The sequence below is a fragment of the Balaenoptera physalus genome (assembly GCF_965194825.1).
Source record: "Balaenoptera physalus genome assembly, chromosome: 20".
Taxonomy (NCBI): Eukaryota; Metazoa; Chordata; class Mammalia; order Artiodactyla; family Balaenopteridae; genus Balaenoptera; species Balaenoptera physalus.
The window spans coordinates 48,937,800-48,954,469 of NC_138901.1; the positions used below are offsets into that span (position 1 = coordinate 48,937,800).

At 57.4% G+C, this 16,670-nt stretch overlaps 1 protein-coding gene across 6 annotated transcripts; it reads right to left on the reverse strand.

Annotated features, from left to right (window-relative positions):
* Window positions 1-959: 959 nt before the first annotated feature.
* Window positions 960-16,578, reverse strand: FLOT2 (flotillin 2). Of its 6 annotated transcripts, XM_082442823.1 has the most exons (13): window positions 16,381-16,578; window positions 11,074-11,155; window positions 7,920-8,010; window positions 5,786-5,876; window positions 4,966-5,141; window positions 4,739-4,862; window positions 4,174-4,292; window positions 3,942-4,055; window positions 3,721-3,840; window positions 3,417-3,631; window positions 2,821-3,004; window positions 2,365-2,514; window positions 960-2,249 (listed from the first exon to the last, which is right to left on the reverse strand). In XM_082442823.1, the coding sequence occupies exons 1-13, from the start codon at window positions 16,427-16,429 to the stop codon at window positions 2,211-2,213; spliced, it is 1,554 nt and encodes a 517-aa protein (XP_082298949.1). In that variant the 5' UTR covers window positions 16,430-16,578; the 3' UTR covers window positions 960-2,210. The 6 variants fall into 6 exon arrangements, with proteins under 6 accessions (XP_082298949.1, XP_082298948.1, XP_082298947.1 ...); XM_082442822.1 differs by lacking the exons at window positions 4,966-5,141; window positions 5,786-5,876 and having other exon boundaries at window positions 16,381-16,576; XM_082442821.1 differs by lacking the exons at window positions 4,966-5,141; window positions 7,920-8,010 and having other exon boundaries at window positions 16,381-16,574.
* Between the last annotated feature and the right edge of the window lie 92 nt (window positions 16,579-16,670).

Below are 16,670 nucleotides of genomic sequence, written 5' to 3' on the forward strand. Positions count from 1 at the left end.
TGTGTCAGATCACATCACTTCTCTTTCGAAGCCCTTCAGCGGTTTCCCATCTCGGAGCAAAGGCAAAAATAGGCCCCATTAAGATTCTACATGAACCAGAAACAGGTTTCCATCCTGACCTCATCTCCCACCACTCTCCCCACTGCTCATTCATTCACTCACTTCCAAACACACTGACCTCCTTGCTGGTTTTTCAGTCATGCCAGACACACTTCCATGTCAGAGGCTCTGGACAGAAGGCTCTTCTTTGATATCTGCATGACTCATTCCTTTGCTTTCCTCAGTGCTACCTTCTCATTGAGGCCTTCCTCACACTAAAGTTTCAACACCCTCCCGAACTTCCTATTCCTTTCCCTGTTTATTTTCCTCCTTAGCACATACCATTATCTAACATACTGTATATTTAATTTTTCTTATTTTGCTCCCCGCACCTGAATGTAAGCTCTAAAAGCTAGGGATTGGTTTTATCCACTGCAGTCTCCCCTGCATCTAGGACAATTCCTGGCACATAGGAAGCATTAAATTTGTAAAATGAATACAAATACTGAAGCCCAGAAAGATGAAGCTACCTGCCCAAGATTACACAGGTGATGAACAACATAACTAAAATTTAAACCCAAGCAGTCTGACTCCAGCATTCACGCTCTTGAGAAACAGTCTCCATTACTGAGTGAGGCTCAGGATGGACAGAGGTGCAGTGAACATGGCAGCCCCTTCCGTCTTCTGTCTGCAGTGGAGCCAGGTCTCCCTGGTCTCAGGTCTGGCTTCAGCACCTGGGCGATGGCGGCCCTGCTCTAGGATGCTAAGGGGGCATGGCCAGGGTGCTGATGCCCCCCGGTGGCTAGCATGGGGAAGAACAGGCAAAGTGCAGCTTTCAGGCTGAAGGGGTGTAGGGGTGGGGGACCTGGTTGGTTCTTGCTTCCCAGTCTCTTCCCTCACAAAAGCCACAATACAGGGTGTGGGCATAACCAGATCTTTATTTTCCCAGAAGGGACAGGCAGCGGGGCAGTGCGGCATCCAAGCCCCAGACCACACATGCAGCATCCACATGCAGGAACAGCTACACAGGCTGGGGCAGGGCAAGGGGTGGGGACTGAGACCACAGGACACCCACAGCACCCCTGCCAGGATGCTTGGGTCCTGGGCTCTTCTGCCTCCACGGGAGCAAGGACACAGAGGACTGGGCTGCTTCCCCACGGCTGGAACCCAATCACTCTGGCCAGGAAGAAAGCTGGCACGAGGGGTGTGGAGTCTGGCCAGTCTACAGCACTGGATTCTGTATAGGGTGGCATAGCTTTGCCCACTGGAAGGGCCCAGCCCGACACCCAGGACAGTACAGCCCTAGTAGGAAGAGGGTCTCTACACTTTCTAGTCTCCAGAAGCGCTAGATCCTGATCCCAGAGGGCTTAGCAGAGTTGGGACCAAGCCCCACTCCACCTAGTAGGGACATGTCCATGAAGGGGACTTCCCTGAGCACAAGCAGGGGCCTCCTAAGGCAGTAGTAAACTGAGGGAGCTGCTCTACACAGGAGGCCTTCCCTCCGTGCCCCTGGGCGGGGGAGAAAGAGGTAAGGTATGAGAGCAGGCCTGGGGCTGGGCAGGGGGTTAGAGAATGGCGCTGGCCCTGGGCCTGCAGCCACAGATAACCTGGGCCGAGAAGGGCCAGAGTGGGCGAGGCTGGGGGCTTCCTGGGGGCAGGGACCAGGCCAGGAGAGGGCAGGGTGGCCGTCCTACCCAGAATCCCTGCACCCATGCTGAAGCTCTGGCTGGGGCCACAGGGGGAATGGACAGATGCACAGAAAACTTCAAGGCACCAGGATTCTGAGGAGCAGCAGGGCCACCCCCCAAGAGACAGACAGTGATTATACTAAACATCTTCAGCTTAAACTACATGATGTATGTAGAGGATGGGAGGAGAGGGGAGAGAAAAAGACAAACAGACAAAGGAAGAAACGTACAGGGAGATAAGGGCGGAAGAGACAAACCAGACAAATGTGGCAGTGAAAATGAGGGTGTGGGGTAGAGGAGAAGAGGACGGGGACAGACAGAGACAGGGGAGAAGGGAAGACAGCCAGAGGCCTGAACACGCAGCACTCCTGGTCCCTACAGAATAAGGCACCAGAGTCAGTAACGTTCCCGTTGTCCCTGTGGTACTAAAACGGGTGCTGAAGAGGGGGCGCTGGCTGCTGAACAGTGTGAGCCTTCGGGACCTCACACCTGTGCACCGGTGGCCTTCTTGATCAGTGGTATCTACAAGGATGGGAGATGCCATGAGGCCTTGGCTCTGGGGCCCCCAACCGACCGCTCCGCCTGGGCCAGTCCACTGGGCTGCCCAGCAACCCACCGCGGATGGCTCAACACCCACCTTAGACAGGTCCACGCCCGTGAGGGCATGCACAGAGGCAGGCAGCTCGGCCAACAGTCGGTTCACTTCTGAGGTCACCTTGCTGTTGTCCCCACTGAGGACCACAATCTCATCGACTTTGGTCAGGGGGGCGGAGATTTTGGCAGCAATCTAGGAGGCGGGGTGGGAGGAGAGCTGGTTGGTACTCAGACTCCATCCACCTGCCCTGTCCAGCATCTCTCCCTCCCGTCTCTACCTCACCCAATCCCAGTGCAGCCTGGGTGGCCTTCATTTGCAATTCATGGTCAGATGGTCCAGTGGGTTAGCGATGAGCCTATGCCTGTTGTGGGGTTCTCTCCCCACTGCTGAGTACTCCCCAGTTTAACCCTCCCAGCCAGCCTGTCGCTGTGTTGCTGACCAGGCCCAGAGAAGTCCAGCACTTGCCCAGCCAGTCCCAGCCTGGGGTGGGAGCCTTACCTGGGGCAGGGCCTCCAGCACCAAGGCCATCTTGGCTGCGTCCCCATATTTCTGGTAGGCCTCAGCCTTGAGTTTCATCCGCTCAGCCTCTGCCTTGCCCATCGCCTCGATGACTGCTGCCTCCGCTTCCCCGATTCTGCGGATCTTCTCAGCCTCTGCCTGTGCCAAGAGGACCTGCTTCACCCTGGGGGAGCCCAGGTGGGCAGGATCAGTGGGAAGTGCCAGGGACCCCTCCAGCCTTGCCTGGGGGCTAACAAACCCCGAGCCTCTGCTTTGGCAGGTGTCAGGGATGGGGGACCCATGAAAGGGGGGGTGCCCTGGCCTTCTGGCTCTGGCCAAGGAGAGGGCACTGGCTCCCAGACGCAAATGAGAGAGGGAACCAGGCAGAGGTGCCCTCTGTGCCAGGCACCATACCAGGCCCTTAAACCTCCTACATCTAATTCAGTCTTCCTAACAACAATCCCACGGGGGAGGCGGGTCAGCCCTACTTCACGGTGGGGGAGAAGGGGCCCCCAAGCTCGGTCAGGAGTGAAGGGAGTGCGTGGGTGGCAGAGGAGCTGGACTAATCCCCCAGCCCGGGCACCAGTGGCACCTACTTCTCGCCCTCGGCGATCTGCTGTATGCGGTGGGCCTCGGCCTCGGCGGGGCAGCGCACTGTGGCAATGAGCTCCTTGTCTGTGCGCAGGATCTCCTGAGCCTCCACTGCAATCTGCTTCTTGCGCTGCACAACCTCAATCTCAATCTCTTCCTGCCGGATCTTCTGCTGCTCACGGGCCCCTTGTAGCTCGTAAGCCAGCTGGGCCTCAGCCGTCTGTGGTGGGAGTGTGGTCAGCATGTCAGAGGCTGGCTGCCAAATCCTGGGCCCTGAGCCCCAACCCGAGATGCCCTACGGCTTCTCACCTTGATGTTGACCTCCTCACTGAAGGCTGACTTTTGCAGCTCGAAGGCTCGCTTGGAGTCGGCGATCTTCGTGTCTGCCATGAACTTCACGTCCAGCATCTCCTTCTTGCACTCGGCTTCCTGGGAGCAGGAGGGGCAGGTGCTTAGGGTCCCCTGAGCAACTGTGGTCCCACCACCCCTGAGCTCCCTGTCCCTGGGGCTGGGAAGGAAAGCCCACATACCCGGATGCCTGCATCCCTCTCAGCCTCGGCCACTCCGATGTCGGCATCTCTCTGTACCACAGCAGTCTGCGTCTTGCCCAGGGAGCTCAGATAGTCCACTTTGTCATACACGTCCTGGGGAGGGAAGGGGGAGTCATCCCTGGGAACAGTCAGAGGCATAAAGGTTCCCCTCTGGCCAAGCTCCGCACTCCCGGATGGACGCAGAGGCCACAGCCTTCCCATCACACTGCACCTTGATGGTGAAGCTGAGGATCTCGATGCCCATGCGGCCGACGTCTGGGGCTGCCACCTCCCGCACCAGCTTGGCAAACTGGTCCCGGTCCTGATAAATCTGCTCCACTGTCAGGGTCCCTGAGGGCAGAAGGATCATGGGCTGGCTCCCCAGGGGCCCAGCCAGCTGGGAAAGGGAGGAGGCATGCAGGTGGAGGTCTGAGTGTATGCAGGGGTCACGCAGTCAGAGCTGGGTCTTCCTCGGTTTCTTCTTAACAGCGTCTAACTCTGAGCCTCCTCCTGCAGGATCCAGGCAGGATGAGGAAAAGTGTCCCAAGCAGCACCAGGTGCCTGACCAGACTGGCAGCCGCTCACCCCCTACTTCAATGCCCTCCTCTTCACTCAAGTCACCTCATATTTTGAAAGGAAATACTTGACAGAAAACATATCAGCTTTTCAGCTAGAAGCCTCTCAGTGGGACTGACAGAACCCCCTGCCCGCCCTGTCCCCTCCCTGGCCATGGCTTGGGGACACTGTGAGGCTCCTTGAAGGCAGCAGAGGGGTCCCTGGGCTGGGCAGGGCCTCACCGAGGATGGAGCGCAGGTGCCCCTCCAGGGTCTGCAGGACGACGTTCTTGATGTCCTGCACACTCTTGCCGAGGAACTGCTCGCAGGCCACGGCCAGGAGCTCCTTCTCGGTCATGATCTTCACCTGCCGGTGGTCACAGAGGCGCCTGAGCCAGGCTGGAGGGAGGCAGACGGAGGCCCCAGACCCAGGAGGATGGTGACGGTACCCCTCCCCTCCTTCTCAGGACCTGGAGGCCTAGGGGCTGGGAGGGGGTGGAGTCTGCCTGAGGCCTCCAGTGGGGAGAAGACACGAGGAACTGCATCTTCACTGGCAGCCCCAGGCCCTGCCACGGCCTCGCTCCTGGGCATCTGGGGCTCCCCACTACCCCTGCAGTCCGCTCTCTGCCCCTCAGCCTGCAGGTCTCTGCAAAAAGGAGAATGAGCAATAGGGGCACAGACAGACAGACAGACTAGGAAAGAGAGGCGGGACAGGGCAGGAGACAGGTCCGGGGTCCGCCACCGAGGGTGGGCATCCTCCTGCCTTTCTTTCCCAAGGCACTAAGCCGACAACCCCCTCACCAGAGGCCTAGAACATGGTTGAACCTGCCCTGTGTGGACTTCTGGAGAGCAGGAAGCCCCTTGGCCAGGCACTGAGCTGGGAAGATAACGCAGCCTCCGACTCCAGAGCTCCCCTGCCTCACGTGGCCTCGCCCTCTGGTCCCCACCCTGCAGCCCGCTACCCAGGGAACAGGGAAGGCTTGGATTCTGGGGCTTGGCATTTCTGACACCTGCAAAGAACGGGGTGGGGTTAGTGAGACACGAGTTCTCAGCACTGGTTCTGTCCTCCGCGGGCCCGCTGGGGAAAGAAGGGGTGTCTGTTAGTCCTGCTGGGCGGCCAAGAGGCCGAGCGTGTTCCAGTGGCGACGACACTCTCTTGGCAGGGGGGGTGGGGGCAGGGGCGCTGGAGAGAGACTGCCCCTGGCTGCCGTCCTCTCCTCCTCCCCCCAAACCCCAGCATGGGGACGAGGCAGCTCAACAGACATGCGCGGGGCTGCTGAGTTACTATACCTGGGCGACACCCGTCACAGTTAAAGCTACCCCCTCGGCCGTCTCTACGTCCTCGCAGCGGGGCTGCAACGTCATAATCTCTAGGGAAATCCTGCCAAGAAACGCAAAACAGGGGCATGGGTCTGGGGGCCCAGGGCCTGGGGTGTGGGGAAAGAGTGCGACACCTCACTGCTCCGGCTGGGACGGGCCAGGGGTCCTGCTGCGGGGGAGGACTCTCCGAGGGGTCAGAGCTGGGAGCATGTGAGGAGGAGACGGGTGGGAAAGCAGGCGGGGGGTGGGGTGCAGATGGCTCACGGGGAGGAGTGGAGTGCGCTACCCACGTGCACACGTGTCCTCTGCTCAGGTCAGCCTGGCTGGAAGAGTGGGAAAGGGAAGCAGAGGAGAATGGGTTGTGGGTAGTCTGGGCTGGGGGAGGCGGGGTGGGCAGAGTCTAGGTGTAGCTGTGTGTGTGTCCTGGGACAGCACGTAAATGCTGGTCCTCTAGGCCGTGCTGTGTGGGCCGTCCAGGGATGCCATCTGAACATCCCCCAGGGAGGGGCCCTCACCTGTTCCCTGGGTCTGCTCACACCCTGGGATGCTCCAGGAGGCTGCTGAGAAAGCTCTGCCTTGTAGCCTGGCACGCTGGGAGTCTGTCCCCTGCGAGGGAAGCCCTGCCTGGTCCCTCTACCTGGCAACAGGCTAGGACTTGAAGCCCACCCTCTGGGGTTGGGGCCAGGTGGGCCAGTGGGGGACAGGGCTGGGGTCACACTAGAGCTTCCTGGCCAAGGAGCACTAATCCTACAAAGAGCTGTTCTGCCCAGACAACCTGAGTCCTCAAGGGTCCACAGCACCCAGCTGAAAAGGGACCTGGGCATTTGCAGCTGTTTCAAGTAGAACGTGGGTTTGGAGGGAGATGAGGCTGCTCTAGAAGCAGGTCGAGAGAGGCCTGGATCCCACTCATTCCACACAAGGTGCTCTGAGCTTCTTCTCAGGCCTCTGCCCTGAAGCCTGCCCTCCTGTGGCTACAAGGGGTGGGTGTGATGGGGACAGTCCCCTTCCCCATTAGGGATAACACGATGGGTGAGGAAGGGTGTGGTGGTGCAGGGGTTTTGCCTGAGAAGCTGAAAGACAATTTCATGAGAGGGAAGGGGATGGGTAAGGTGACAGGTAGGTCTCTTCCAGCCTGGGGACCTGCCAGCATGCAGGCTCTGAGGAGCCAGGGGCTTTCTGATGTTCATCACTGCCTCCTCAGTGCCTGGAGCTGACACGGTGCTCAGCAGGGAGCTGGTGAATGAAGCAATGAGGATGGGGACTTGCATGTCATGAAGAAAGCACTTGGACTTGCTAAACGCCCTTGCTCAAGAAAGGGCTTCATAGCTACGGCTGCGTGGCAGTGAGGAGTGAGACAGCAGGTCACTTGCTTTTCCAAGTGAGGTCATGTTCATGATACAGATGGGGTTCCTCTAGCACTTCTTTCCTGAAAATCCCAAAGCGCCCTCATATTGTTCTACTCGCCTTTCCAATATTCCTACAAGGCACAGGGAGGGCATAATTCTCCCCATTTCACGGATGGGGAAGCTGAAGTCTGGTGACAAGAGAGATCTGCTCAAAGGTCTCTCGACACAAATTAGGGGCAGGAAATTGGAGGGCGTCAAGGGACGGGGTGAACAGAACTCCCCATGGGACCCATCTTCTGGCCTTGCAGGGAGGAGGACTAGGGCTTGACACTGAGGTGTCAGCCTGGAGGAGGGGCCGGCACGGGGCTCCGTGGTGCCTGGAGGACTAGGACTTCTGTAGGAGTCGTTAGGACGGAACCCTCCCCGCCCAGACAGCCCAGCTCTGTCACGAAAGGGCCTGTGTCTCCTGCCTCAACTTACTCCCAATTTAGGCTTGTCATCCAAGGACCCCCACTGGCGGACTTGGGCAGAGCTTCCAGAAGCCCTCGCCCTTTCCCCGCTAGCAGCCCCAGTGAGCGAGGGCAAGGGAGGTGGGGATCTATAGGGATCCATCCTGCCACCCAGCGCAGCAGAGGTGGGAGCAGAGGGGAGAGAGGCACACTCTCAGGAGTGGAGTCCATCGGCTCCTGCCTGCCAGGCCCCGCAGGGCAGGAAGAGAGAAGGTTAGACACAGAGGAGGGAAGCAGGTGGGTTATTACCTGTGCAACCCCTGTTACGAATAGCGGGACCCCCTCCGACGTCTCAATATTCTCACAGCGACACAGGATGGTCATAACCTCCAGAGACAGTCTGAGGAGCAGCCAGGGGGTGGGGAGAGGTAGGGACAGGAAGGGGTAGGAGGGGACACAGCAAACACACACAGTGGTTACCAGACAAGCACCCAAAGCCTGACGCCTGGGGGTGGGGCGGGGCTGCCCTTAGCACTTCAGCTCCCCCCCCCCCCCCGTTGCCAGCTCAGCCTAGGGCCGTAGGGGGACAGAGACACCCCCTTGCTGGCCTGAGGCCTCTGGGTCTCTTCTCTAGCCCCCATACCCTTCCAGTGAGGAGCTGCTGGGCTGGAGGAAAAGGCTGCCGGTGCCCTGGGCCCGTGGTCTGAGGTTGGGAGGCCTGTGCGTAGGGCACCTGGGCTACCCACCACCTCACTTTCCCAGGAGATTCCTGGCACAATCTGGCAGACAGCCTCAGCGCCACCCTCCGGACACAGGCTAACTTGTGTTTCCAGAATTGGGGTGGGGAGGCCACTCTGGGGATCAATGAGCTACAGAAAACACTGAATCCTGCTCGGGGCACAAACCCTCAAGGCCTGTGCTTCACATCACTAAGAAGGCAATTTAGGGCCAGAAAAGCCCCCCCCCCCCCGAGTTTTGGATTTTCTGATCTGGGGGGAAGGGTGTGTCAAGGAAGGCTGGGGGAGAAAGTATGCCCCTGCCAGGATATTCACAAGGACAACTGGGAGACAACGGAGTCATTCACTTCGGAATTTCCAGAGCTGGGCACAGGCACAGAGTCATGGCAAAGAAAACCAAGTACTTCAAAGCTACCTGGCCCACCCTAGCTGGGCCTTCCTAGGGCAGCGTGTGTGAGAGTGGGTGCAGGGTGCTGGTCCAGGCGGAGGCCAGGCTGTGGACAGCATGGAAGGTTGCCTTAGACCAAAGGAAGGGAGGAGAGAGGCTGAGGTGAAGGAGCAGAAGCAGGCAGACTCGGGGGGCGGGGAGCAGTAGGCATTGCGGGCCCCCCAACTCTACCCTCGCAGTGCCAGCCTGGGGGCTCCAGCCATGCAGATGTGCAAAGGCTGCCTTCACTCAAGCCCCTAAAAATAGCACCTTTGGGTCTGAGAGGACTCTAGACCCAGTTCAGACAGGAACCCACCAAGCTCTCTTTTGGGGAAGGAGGAGAGAGGGAGACAGGAAAGAGGGAGGAGGGAGGGAGGAAGGGAGCGAAGGAGGGAGGCTGCAGCTCAGATGCCAGAGGTGGAGGAATCACTCGGGCAAGGGAGAGAGAGCGGCCCACATCAGGGCCTCAGGATAGGATAGGACGTGGCAGCAAAGTGCAGCAGGAGGGACTTCCCTGAGTCTGGAGAAGAATGGCTGACACCAAGGGGGGTGACATGTAGGATGGCTGTGGAAAGTATCTCAAAAGGGAGGCTGGGCTAGAAACCTCTACTCTGACCTGAGAGGCTCCTGCCAGCCTAGGGAAATAAAGGCCCCAGCTTGTGGAGATGTCCCCCAAGCAGGCTAGGGGCTGGGGAAGGGGCTGCCCCAAACAGGGCCCAGGAAGGGGAGGGGCTGCAGGCTCAGACCACCCAGCAAGTGGGACCAGAGGGAGGACGCTGAGCCTGGGTGTGGGAGATCAGTTTCCTAGGATGAGGACAAGGGCCCCCACCCCTCACTTCCAAGCCTGCTGTCAGAGGAGCTTGGCCCTCCTGTCTTGGGGTCTGCTCCCTGGAGCAAGAAGAGGGAGGGGGGACCACAGATGTGGAGAAAGGGCTCCTGGGTGTTGCCCCAGCAGTGGATGCCCGGGCAGGACAGGTCTCTGGGCAAATGGCAAACTCTCTCGGCATGGCTGTACGTCGAGGTATCTTGACAAGATGCTCTGTCGTCCCAGGACTGCATGGCGGGTGGGGTGGGGTGACAGTGTCTCTGGGGAGGGCACCTCATGGCTTCTGACAGGCCAACTGGCCCCCTCAGGAGTGCTTAGGATCCGCCTGAGAGGAAGCTGTGACCAGTACCGATTACTCTCTGACACTTCTGGCCTTGGGCCAGAAGAGTCCCCCAGGATCCCTCAACTTAAGCAGGGCCAAGTGTGGGGAGAGATGGAACAGTGGAGGGGGTTAGTGAGAAATCAGTGAAGTTTAAAAGTGGTGACATGCTTCCCATGCCCCTGGCACTAGCCAACACCCTCAGACTCCCTGGAGCCCCAAGCACTAGCAGCTCAGTGTAGCCACGGGGCGTCTCTCTGCTGACTGGTGGGGATGGGATCCAGGAAGGGGATTTCACTGGAATCTCCACTGCTTCCCCTTCAGATGACCCTCACCCCCGCCAACATGCCCACACTTTCGCAGCTCTGCTGCCTGTGTTGCCTGGGTCCTGGCCTGGAAGAATCTGGGCCCCTCCCCTGATCTCCCATAGTCAGGAAGGGGTGCTGGTGGAGAGGTGGCCGGGCCTCATCTCCTCCTGGGTGGGCAGTAAGGGGGCAGGAGAGGCCCAGGCCAAGTCCAGCCCTGCGGCAGGCTCTGGGAAAGCCAGCAGGTAGAGCCTGACGGTGGGCCCTCTGGGGAGCTGAAACCTCCCTTCCCTGAGTAAGTCTCTCCAGACTGATTTAGGAGGTCCAGAGCCATCTCGCCCGGCCCCAGAGCCAATTCCTTAGATCCCTACCCCTTGTCTTTAACACGCTGCTGTCAGAGCCCCTTCAGACTGTATATCCATTCTCTGCCATTTAGCCCCCGCCTGCATTGTCCCAGGGCCTGCACAGGTGAGGGTATGTGTAAGGGGTCTCTTCAACCTTTCTTCCCTTCTTAGACCCACTCCAAACAGGTGTGTATGTAGTTAAGGCTTCGTGAATAACTCTGAGCTAGAATCAGGGCATTAGCATTCTGCTTGAATTCTCTGGGACAGAAGTGATGCCCTCAGTGGAAAAGAGCACACCCACCAAGGAGGAGGTGCCCACAGACAGACCTCCTGCATCCCTGTGTAACCCATTTCATCTGCTTCTTAGGAGGTCCCGCCCCCCCAGAGTGGAAGGCGGCAAGTGGTAGATGCTCTAGCTGACCTGTGGGGTGAAGGGGGTAAGGATGGAAACCCTTTTCTCCCTTGCCCACCAGGATGCCCGGTTTGCTGGCCCCCAGGCCCTTACCTCTGAGTGTCGGAGATACACCACCAGGCCCAGGCCCAGCCGCCAAACACATACTGTTTATAGTCAGAACCGCAACAGCCCCCTGGAGAGCAAAGCAAACCACTGCTGGTCAGTCAGTTCTTGGGTCTGTCTACCCTCCATGCCACCAACAGCAGCTCTGGGCCTTCACCTGCTCTGACACTTGACAACTCCCACTGCTGGGTGCCAGGTGCTGAGGTTACAAATAAATGGAAGGTATGCCCTTAAGGGCCTTGGGATCTAGTTTGGTAGACAGGCAATTTGCATAGAAAGGAGGGTAGCCAATGAGTAGTTCAGAATGTAAGTGCTTTCAGAGAACAGATGAGAGGTCAGTGGGCAAGAGTGAATGGAAAAGCTTCCATCTTTGATTCAACCATCCATTCAGCAAACAAATATTTTTTCATGCTAGGGAAACAGAGATGAAGATAAAATTCCTATCTTAAAAGAGGTGAGACTAGGAGGGACCTTTTCCTGAGATGATGGTCGTACTATGCGATTCGCCTGTTATCAGAGTGACTGCAGTCACAGAGGGAATGCGGGTGGGAGGCTAATGGAAGAGAGTCTCTGAGCCAAGGCTGGGGCCTTGCTCATGTCCAACAGTGAGGCTGGTTCTCTACTCCCGGGGGTTCAGAGTGAATTCGTTCTTCTTGTGGGAGTGGATGGGGAAGGCAAGGCCTCAAAACAGAGGCCAACTCATGGTACCAACTGGAAAAGAGAAAGGGAAAAGGCCTAAAAAGGAAGTGATTCCTGGAAAAACTGTGTATCAACTAAATAGCATGTTGAACCTGGCCACGACCCAGATTCATGCCGTGGACATGTACGGCATGCTCTCTATACGGAAACGAGAAAAATCAATTCTTGAAATTCTTGTCACGAACCCTCCTGCTGATGCCAAAATTACTCAAGTTCAAGAAAACTCAGTAAAAGCAAGAGGGGCTGTTCACTTGCAGTGCAGACATGTTCAGAAACAGACAATTCAAAGGAAACGAGATGGGGAAAAAGCCAGTGGGTGTCATCATTTCCTCGTTCACAAACTCGGGTTTTCAGGAAAGCCTTAGGGTGTGTTCCTCCCATGGTCAAAGGTCAGGGCGTAGTGTATAGCTGGGTTACAGTGTCTCTCAGGCCCCTTGGGAGGGGACAAGGCAGGGTGGAGGGGCAGAGGGCAGATCATGGAGTGTCTTAGGTATCAGGCCAAGGAGGGGTGTGTGTGTGTGTGTGTGTGTGTGTGTGTGTGTGTGTGTGTGTGTCTGAGTGATGGGGGAGTCATTTAAGCTAAGGAGCAACAGTTATATTTGCATTTTAGAAACACCACTTTGCACCGGGAGGAAGATACCTGGGTCAGGGAGGCTGGGTAGAAGCAGCCTCTTGCAGTGACCCAGGCCAGACCTAGGGGTTCACGTGGGGGGATAACTTCTAGAGTAGTCTTGTCCAAGATAACTTCCTTCGAGAGTAGAAATGCTCCCCAGCTGTGCTGTGCAACAAAGCACCTACTAGGGACATTTGTTACTGAGCACTTGAAATGTGGCTGGTATAACCAAGGAACTGAATTTTAATTTAATTAACTTAAATTTAAGTGGCCACCTGTGGCTTGTGGCTACCATATCGGACAGTGCAGGTCTAGAGCCTGGGTTTGGGTGGGTGGTCAGGCCGACAACCGAGCAGAGACAACAGAGAGAACCGCGAACAAGAGACAAGTTTTAAACAGGCGGAGGCAAAGGAACAAGGACCCCACAAGAGCGGCGGGCCTGCCAAGTCAGAGAGCCGGTGTCTGGCACTGCCCACTGAGCGGCCAACCCTGTTCCCTGGTCTGCTCTATGCACAGGGTGCAAGCAGCCGAGCCAGAGGCCCAGGGACCAGGAGCAGCCCTGCAACGTGCACAGGGGCAGGAAGAGGTCTTAGGTCTCTGGAGATACGTGTCCTCAGGGCTGCTGCTCAAGGTAAGCCGCTGCAGGCTTCTCCGCCCTGGGGATGGGGTAAGGGAAGCCTCTACGGACAAGCAGTCAATTTGAAACCCAAACCACCTCGGGATCCAGTGAAACTGGAAGAGGGTCCAAAACCACAGCTTGTTCCACTTCTTCTGGCCTGGTCGGGGCTGGGGCACAGCTTCCTTGCTGTGGTAGCCTCCTGCAGTGACCCAGGCCAGACCTAGGGGTTCACGTGGGGGGATAACTTCTAAAGTAGTCATCACTTCCTCGTTCCTCGTCCCCCCCACCCCGGGGACTTCCCAGTGTGCTGTGGGAGGGGTGGTGATAGTGGTGCGGGGCGGGATGGGGGCGGGGGAGCCCAGGGTGGGTGTCCACCCTTTACCTTTAACTCATTCTCTGACCTTGGGAGCAGGCTGCCACAGCTCAAGCTGGGCCTCGGCCAAGGGCAACATGGCCAGGTTCCCAGGGGTAGCAACAACAGGAAGCTGGGACTGCCAGGCTGTCCCGCCCCCAGCAGCCTCCTCCCCTGGAAGGCATCTTCCTCCCCCCAGCTTCCTGGTCACATTGAGCACCACTCCCAAAAGAGGACGCTTAGGTGGCCCCTCCTTGACCTCCCCAGTTCTCACTGTCTCCAGACCTGGAAGTTTCTCCTAATGTTAGCTCACTTTTTCTAACTCAATCTGCTTTCCTTTGCTCTGTCCTCAACCAAGCTGAAAAATCACAAAATATCCCATGATGACCTCCGTCCTACTCTTAGCCCTCCCCAAACACAGGCGCCAGTCCGCCCTCTCTTTCCCTTCCTGCCCCTCGTCCACCCTTTTCTTCCTACTACTCAAGAAGACCATCTACAACTCTACAAGCGGGATTTTTTTTTTTTTTTGGCGGTGCTGCATGACTTGTGGGATTTCAGTTCCCTGACCAGGGACTGAACCTGGGCCATAGCAGTGAAAGCGCCAAATCCTAACCAGTAGACCACCAGGGAACTCCCATACAAGGGGGATTTCTTGAGTCGAAATCCCCCTTAGTAGTCTGGCAATGGCCAAATGTTCATAAAATGCATAAAATAAGATACAGAAGAAACAAATTAAAGTTATCAAAATGTTAAAACAACCAAATGTGTGATATAGTAATATGTGCTCTGTGTAATACATTAAATAATAAGATCTAGCGGTAGATTTAATAACTGGCTTAATTTCAAAGTAGTGATGAGCGTGAATGGTTTTTACGGTACCTGCAACAAAGGCAGCATGGTAGGAAAATATCTGCTAATACTATCATGGATTGTTGCTGACATTAATAATCGTAAGAAACGCTAAATATCAGTTTAGGTTAGTGTGAATAAAAATGTACTATTCTCCCCTCATCCAAATGCAAAGACCTCTAAATTCTATCCACAAACTCCAGGTTAAGAACTTCTGACCTACTGTAGAGGAGACAGAAAGGTGTATGGTATTTGGATTCCCCTTTTAAACTCCCAAAAGCAGAAACAGAGGAAAAAATTTTACATTACAGAATGAAGGAGGGGGGTTACACAAGAAGAAGAACCTCCAGACTTTTCAAGTGGAAAAGATGATCATGAAATATATCAACATCCTCCTTCTGAAAGTAGGCTGTGTGAGATGCCCCTGGACTTAGATGCAGGCCCAAGTAATGGGGGCGGGGGTGGCGCAGGGCTGGGAGTCCACGTGCTAGAGAGAGCCACAGCTCAGCTGGATCATCTCAAATCCCAAGGTAATATTATGCTGGGCATTCTCTCTCTCTCTCTCTTCTCTTCCACCCTCCCTTGACTCCAGTTCTCTTAATTCTCAGCGCGGCCTCCTCTCCGCACCCCTAAAACAGCTTCGAAGCTAGCACTGCCTTGGCCTCTGGCCAGAGGACCAGGTTCCTGGCAACCAGAAGGCACAGAGCAGCCCATCTCAGGGGTTCCTCTTGCCCCTCAGTCTCAAGGATCTCCACAAAGACGGGACTGGAGCTTTTGTCTCCTCAGCCCAGCGTCTAGGTTTCTAGAGAGAAATCCCACAAGAAAAACCAAGTGCGATGCAGATTCGGGTTTCTAAAAAACTTCTTTAGGAGTGGCGGCTGGGAGACTGGCCCAGTTCTTATAGAGGAGCAGGTTTGGCCTCAGTGCTCTCTGGGGGTCTCCCTGGTGATAGCCCCAAGGCTATCTTTTCTGGTTTTCAGGGAAGTGAAGGATCTTAGTTCCCCAACCAGGGATCGAACTCGGGCCCCCTGCAGTGGAAGCATGGAGTCCTAACCACTGGACCGCCAGGGAATTCCTAGGGAAGTGAAGGATCTTAATTCCCCCACTGGAGTAAGGTGCTAGTTAGGGAGACTGGGGATTTCCCGTCCCAGGGGAGAGATGGATTTTGAGATCCAAACTGAGACAGAGGCCATGTTCTGGGGTGAAAGTTCCCAATGGATTCATCACACCTCTCAAAGGTGGGCAGCTACAAGCCCTGGCCCAGCCCACCCTCTCCTGTTCATTCTGCAGCCGGCCCTAACAACTCTGCACAGGCGGAGAAGCCACACTGACAGTGGGAAGATATGAAGGATTCCTGCAGCTACAGGCCTCCAAGCTGTCAGGAAACACAGCCTCTCCCCAGCACCCGCGCCAGGGACTGCACGAATTGGTGGCTTGAAAGGCTTCTGCCACTTCCCAAGATACCCAAATATACAATTTAAAGAGCAGCCTTAAGGCAAGATATCTCTCCCCTCCCCAATACTGCAGTCCCCCAGCCCCACTTAAGCTCACAGAAATTCTGGAGTCTGCAGCATTTTGCAACCAGAGCAACACAGAGCCAGGTTTCTGTAGAGGCCGCACCCGCGTCCCTGGGGCGGGCAGTGCCAGTTAACCCCAGCAAACCCAGTCTGCTGGGAATTAACGGGTCTGTGCCCAGAGCCCAAGGATTCATGTCCAGGGCCCCTCCCCAGACGTGCACCTGCGACCCAACCCCCGTCCCAGGCGCTGGCATCCGACCAGACTGTTCCCGGAACCCCAAGCTTTCAGTTCGGGATCCCCTAGGCCACAGGGGAGACCCTGCCAAGGGGAGGAAGCAGAGAAAGGAGGGAATAAACACGGTTAAACACGCAGGGCGGGGGAGGTCGGGGGAGAACCTGGCCTGTGCCCTAGGGCGCAGAGCACGGCAAATGGGAGTACTGGGGGGGGGGGGGTCCCTCCTGGAAGGGGTCTCAGGTGCGGCCCGGAGCGCCGTAGGCTCAGGCCCCACCCCCGGAGCCCTTCCCCGGCCTGGCCCCTCCCCGTTCGCTCCCCAGCCCGGCCCCCGCCCTCCCAGGCACAGCCCCCGCCCCAAACACCCTCCAGGCCCTGGGCGTCCCAGACCCACCTCCCTCGTTGCCCCCTCACCTGAAACCACCAGCGCCTCGTTGGGCCCCACCGTGTGGCAGTTGCCCATGGCGCCGGCGGGACGGAGGGCCCTCGGGGGCCGCAGAGACCTGGACAGCAGCAGCCGGCCCACTCCGCGCCCGCCCGCACCGCCGGCCGCGCCCAGCCTATCCCGCCACCCCCAGCGGCCGCCCGCCCGCGTCCCTCCGCGGCCGCGGCCCCGCCGGAAGTGTGGCGGCGGAAGGCGGGGCCGGCGTGTCGAGGGAAGCAGCCAGAGCTCAAGCCGCGGCGGTCAACACGCTTTATGACAC

What these genes read in the sequence shown, in the direction of transcription:
- FLOT2 (XM_082442823.1), bottom strand. Translation starts at nt 16,429, where the DNA reads ATGGGCAACTGCCACACGGTGGGGCCCAACGAGGCGCTGGTGGTTTCA. An exon ending in CGAGGCGCTGGTGGTTTCAG is followed by an intron (nt 11,156 to 16,380) that starts GTGAGGGGGCAA and finishes TTTGCTCTCCAG; the next exon opens with GGGGCTGTTGCGGTTCTGAC. An exon ending in TCGTAACAGGGGTTGCACAG is followed by an intron (nt 5,877 to 7,919) that starts GTAATAACCCAC and finishes GTTTCTTGGCAG; the next exon opens with GATTTCCCTAGAGATTATGA.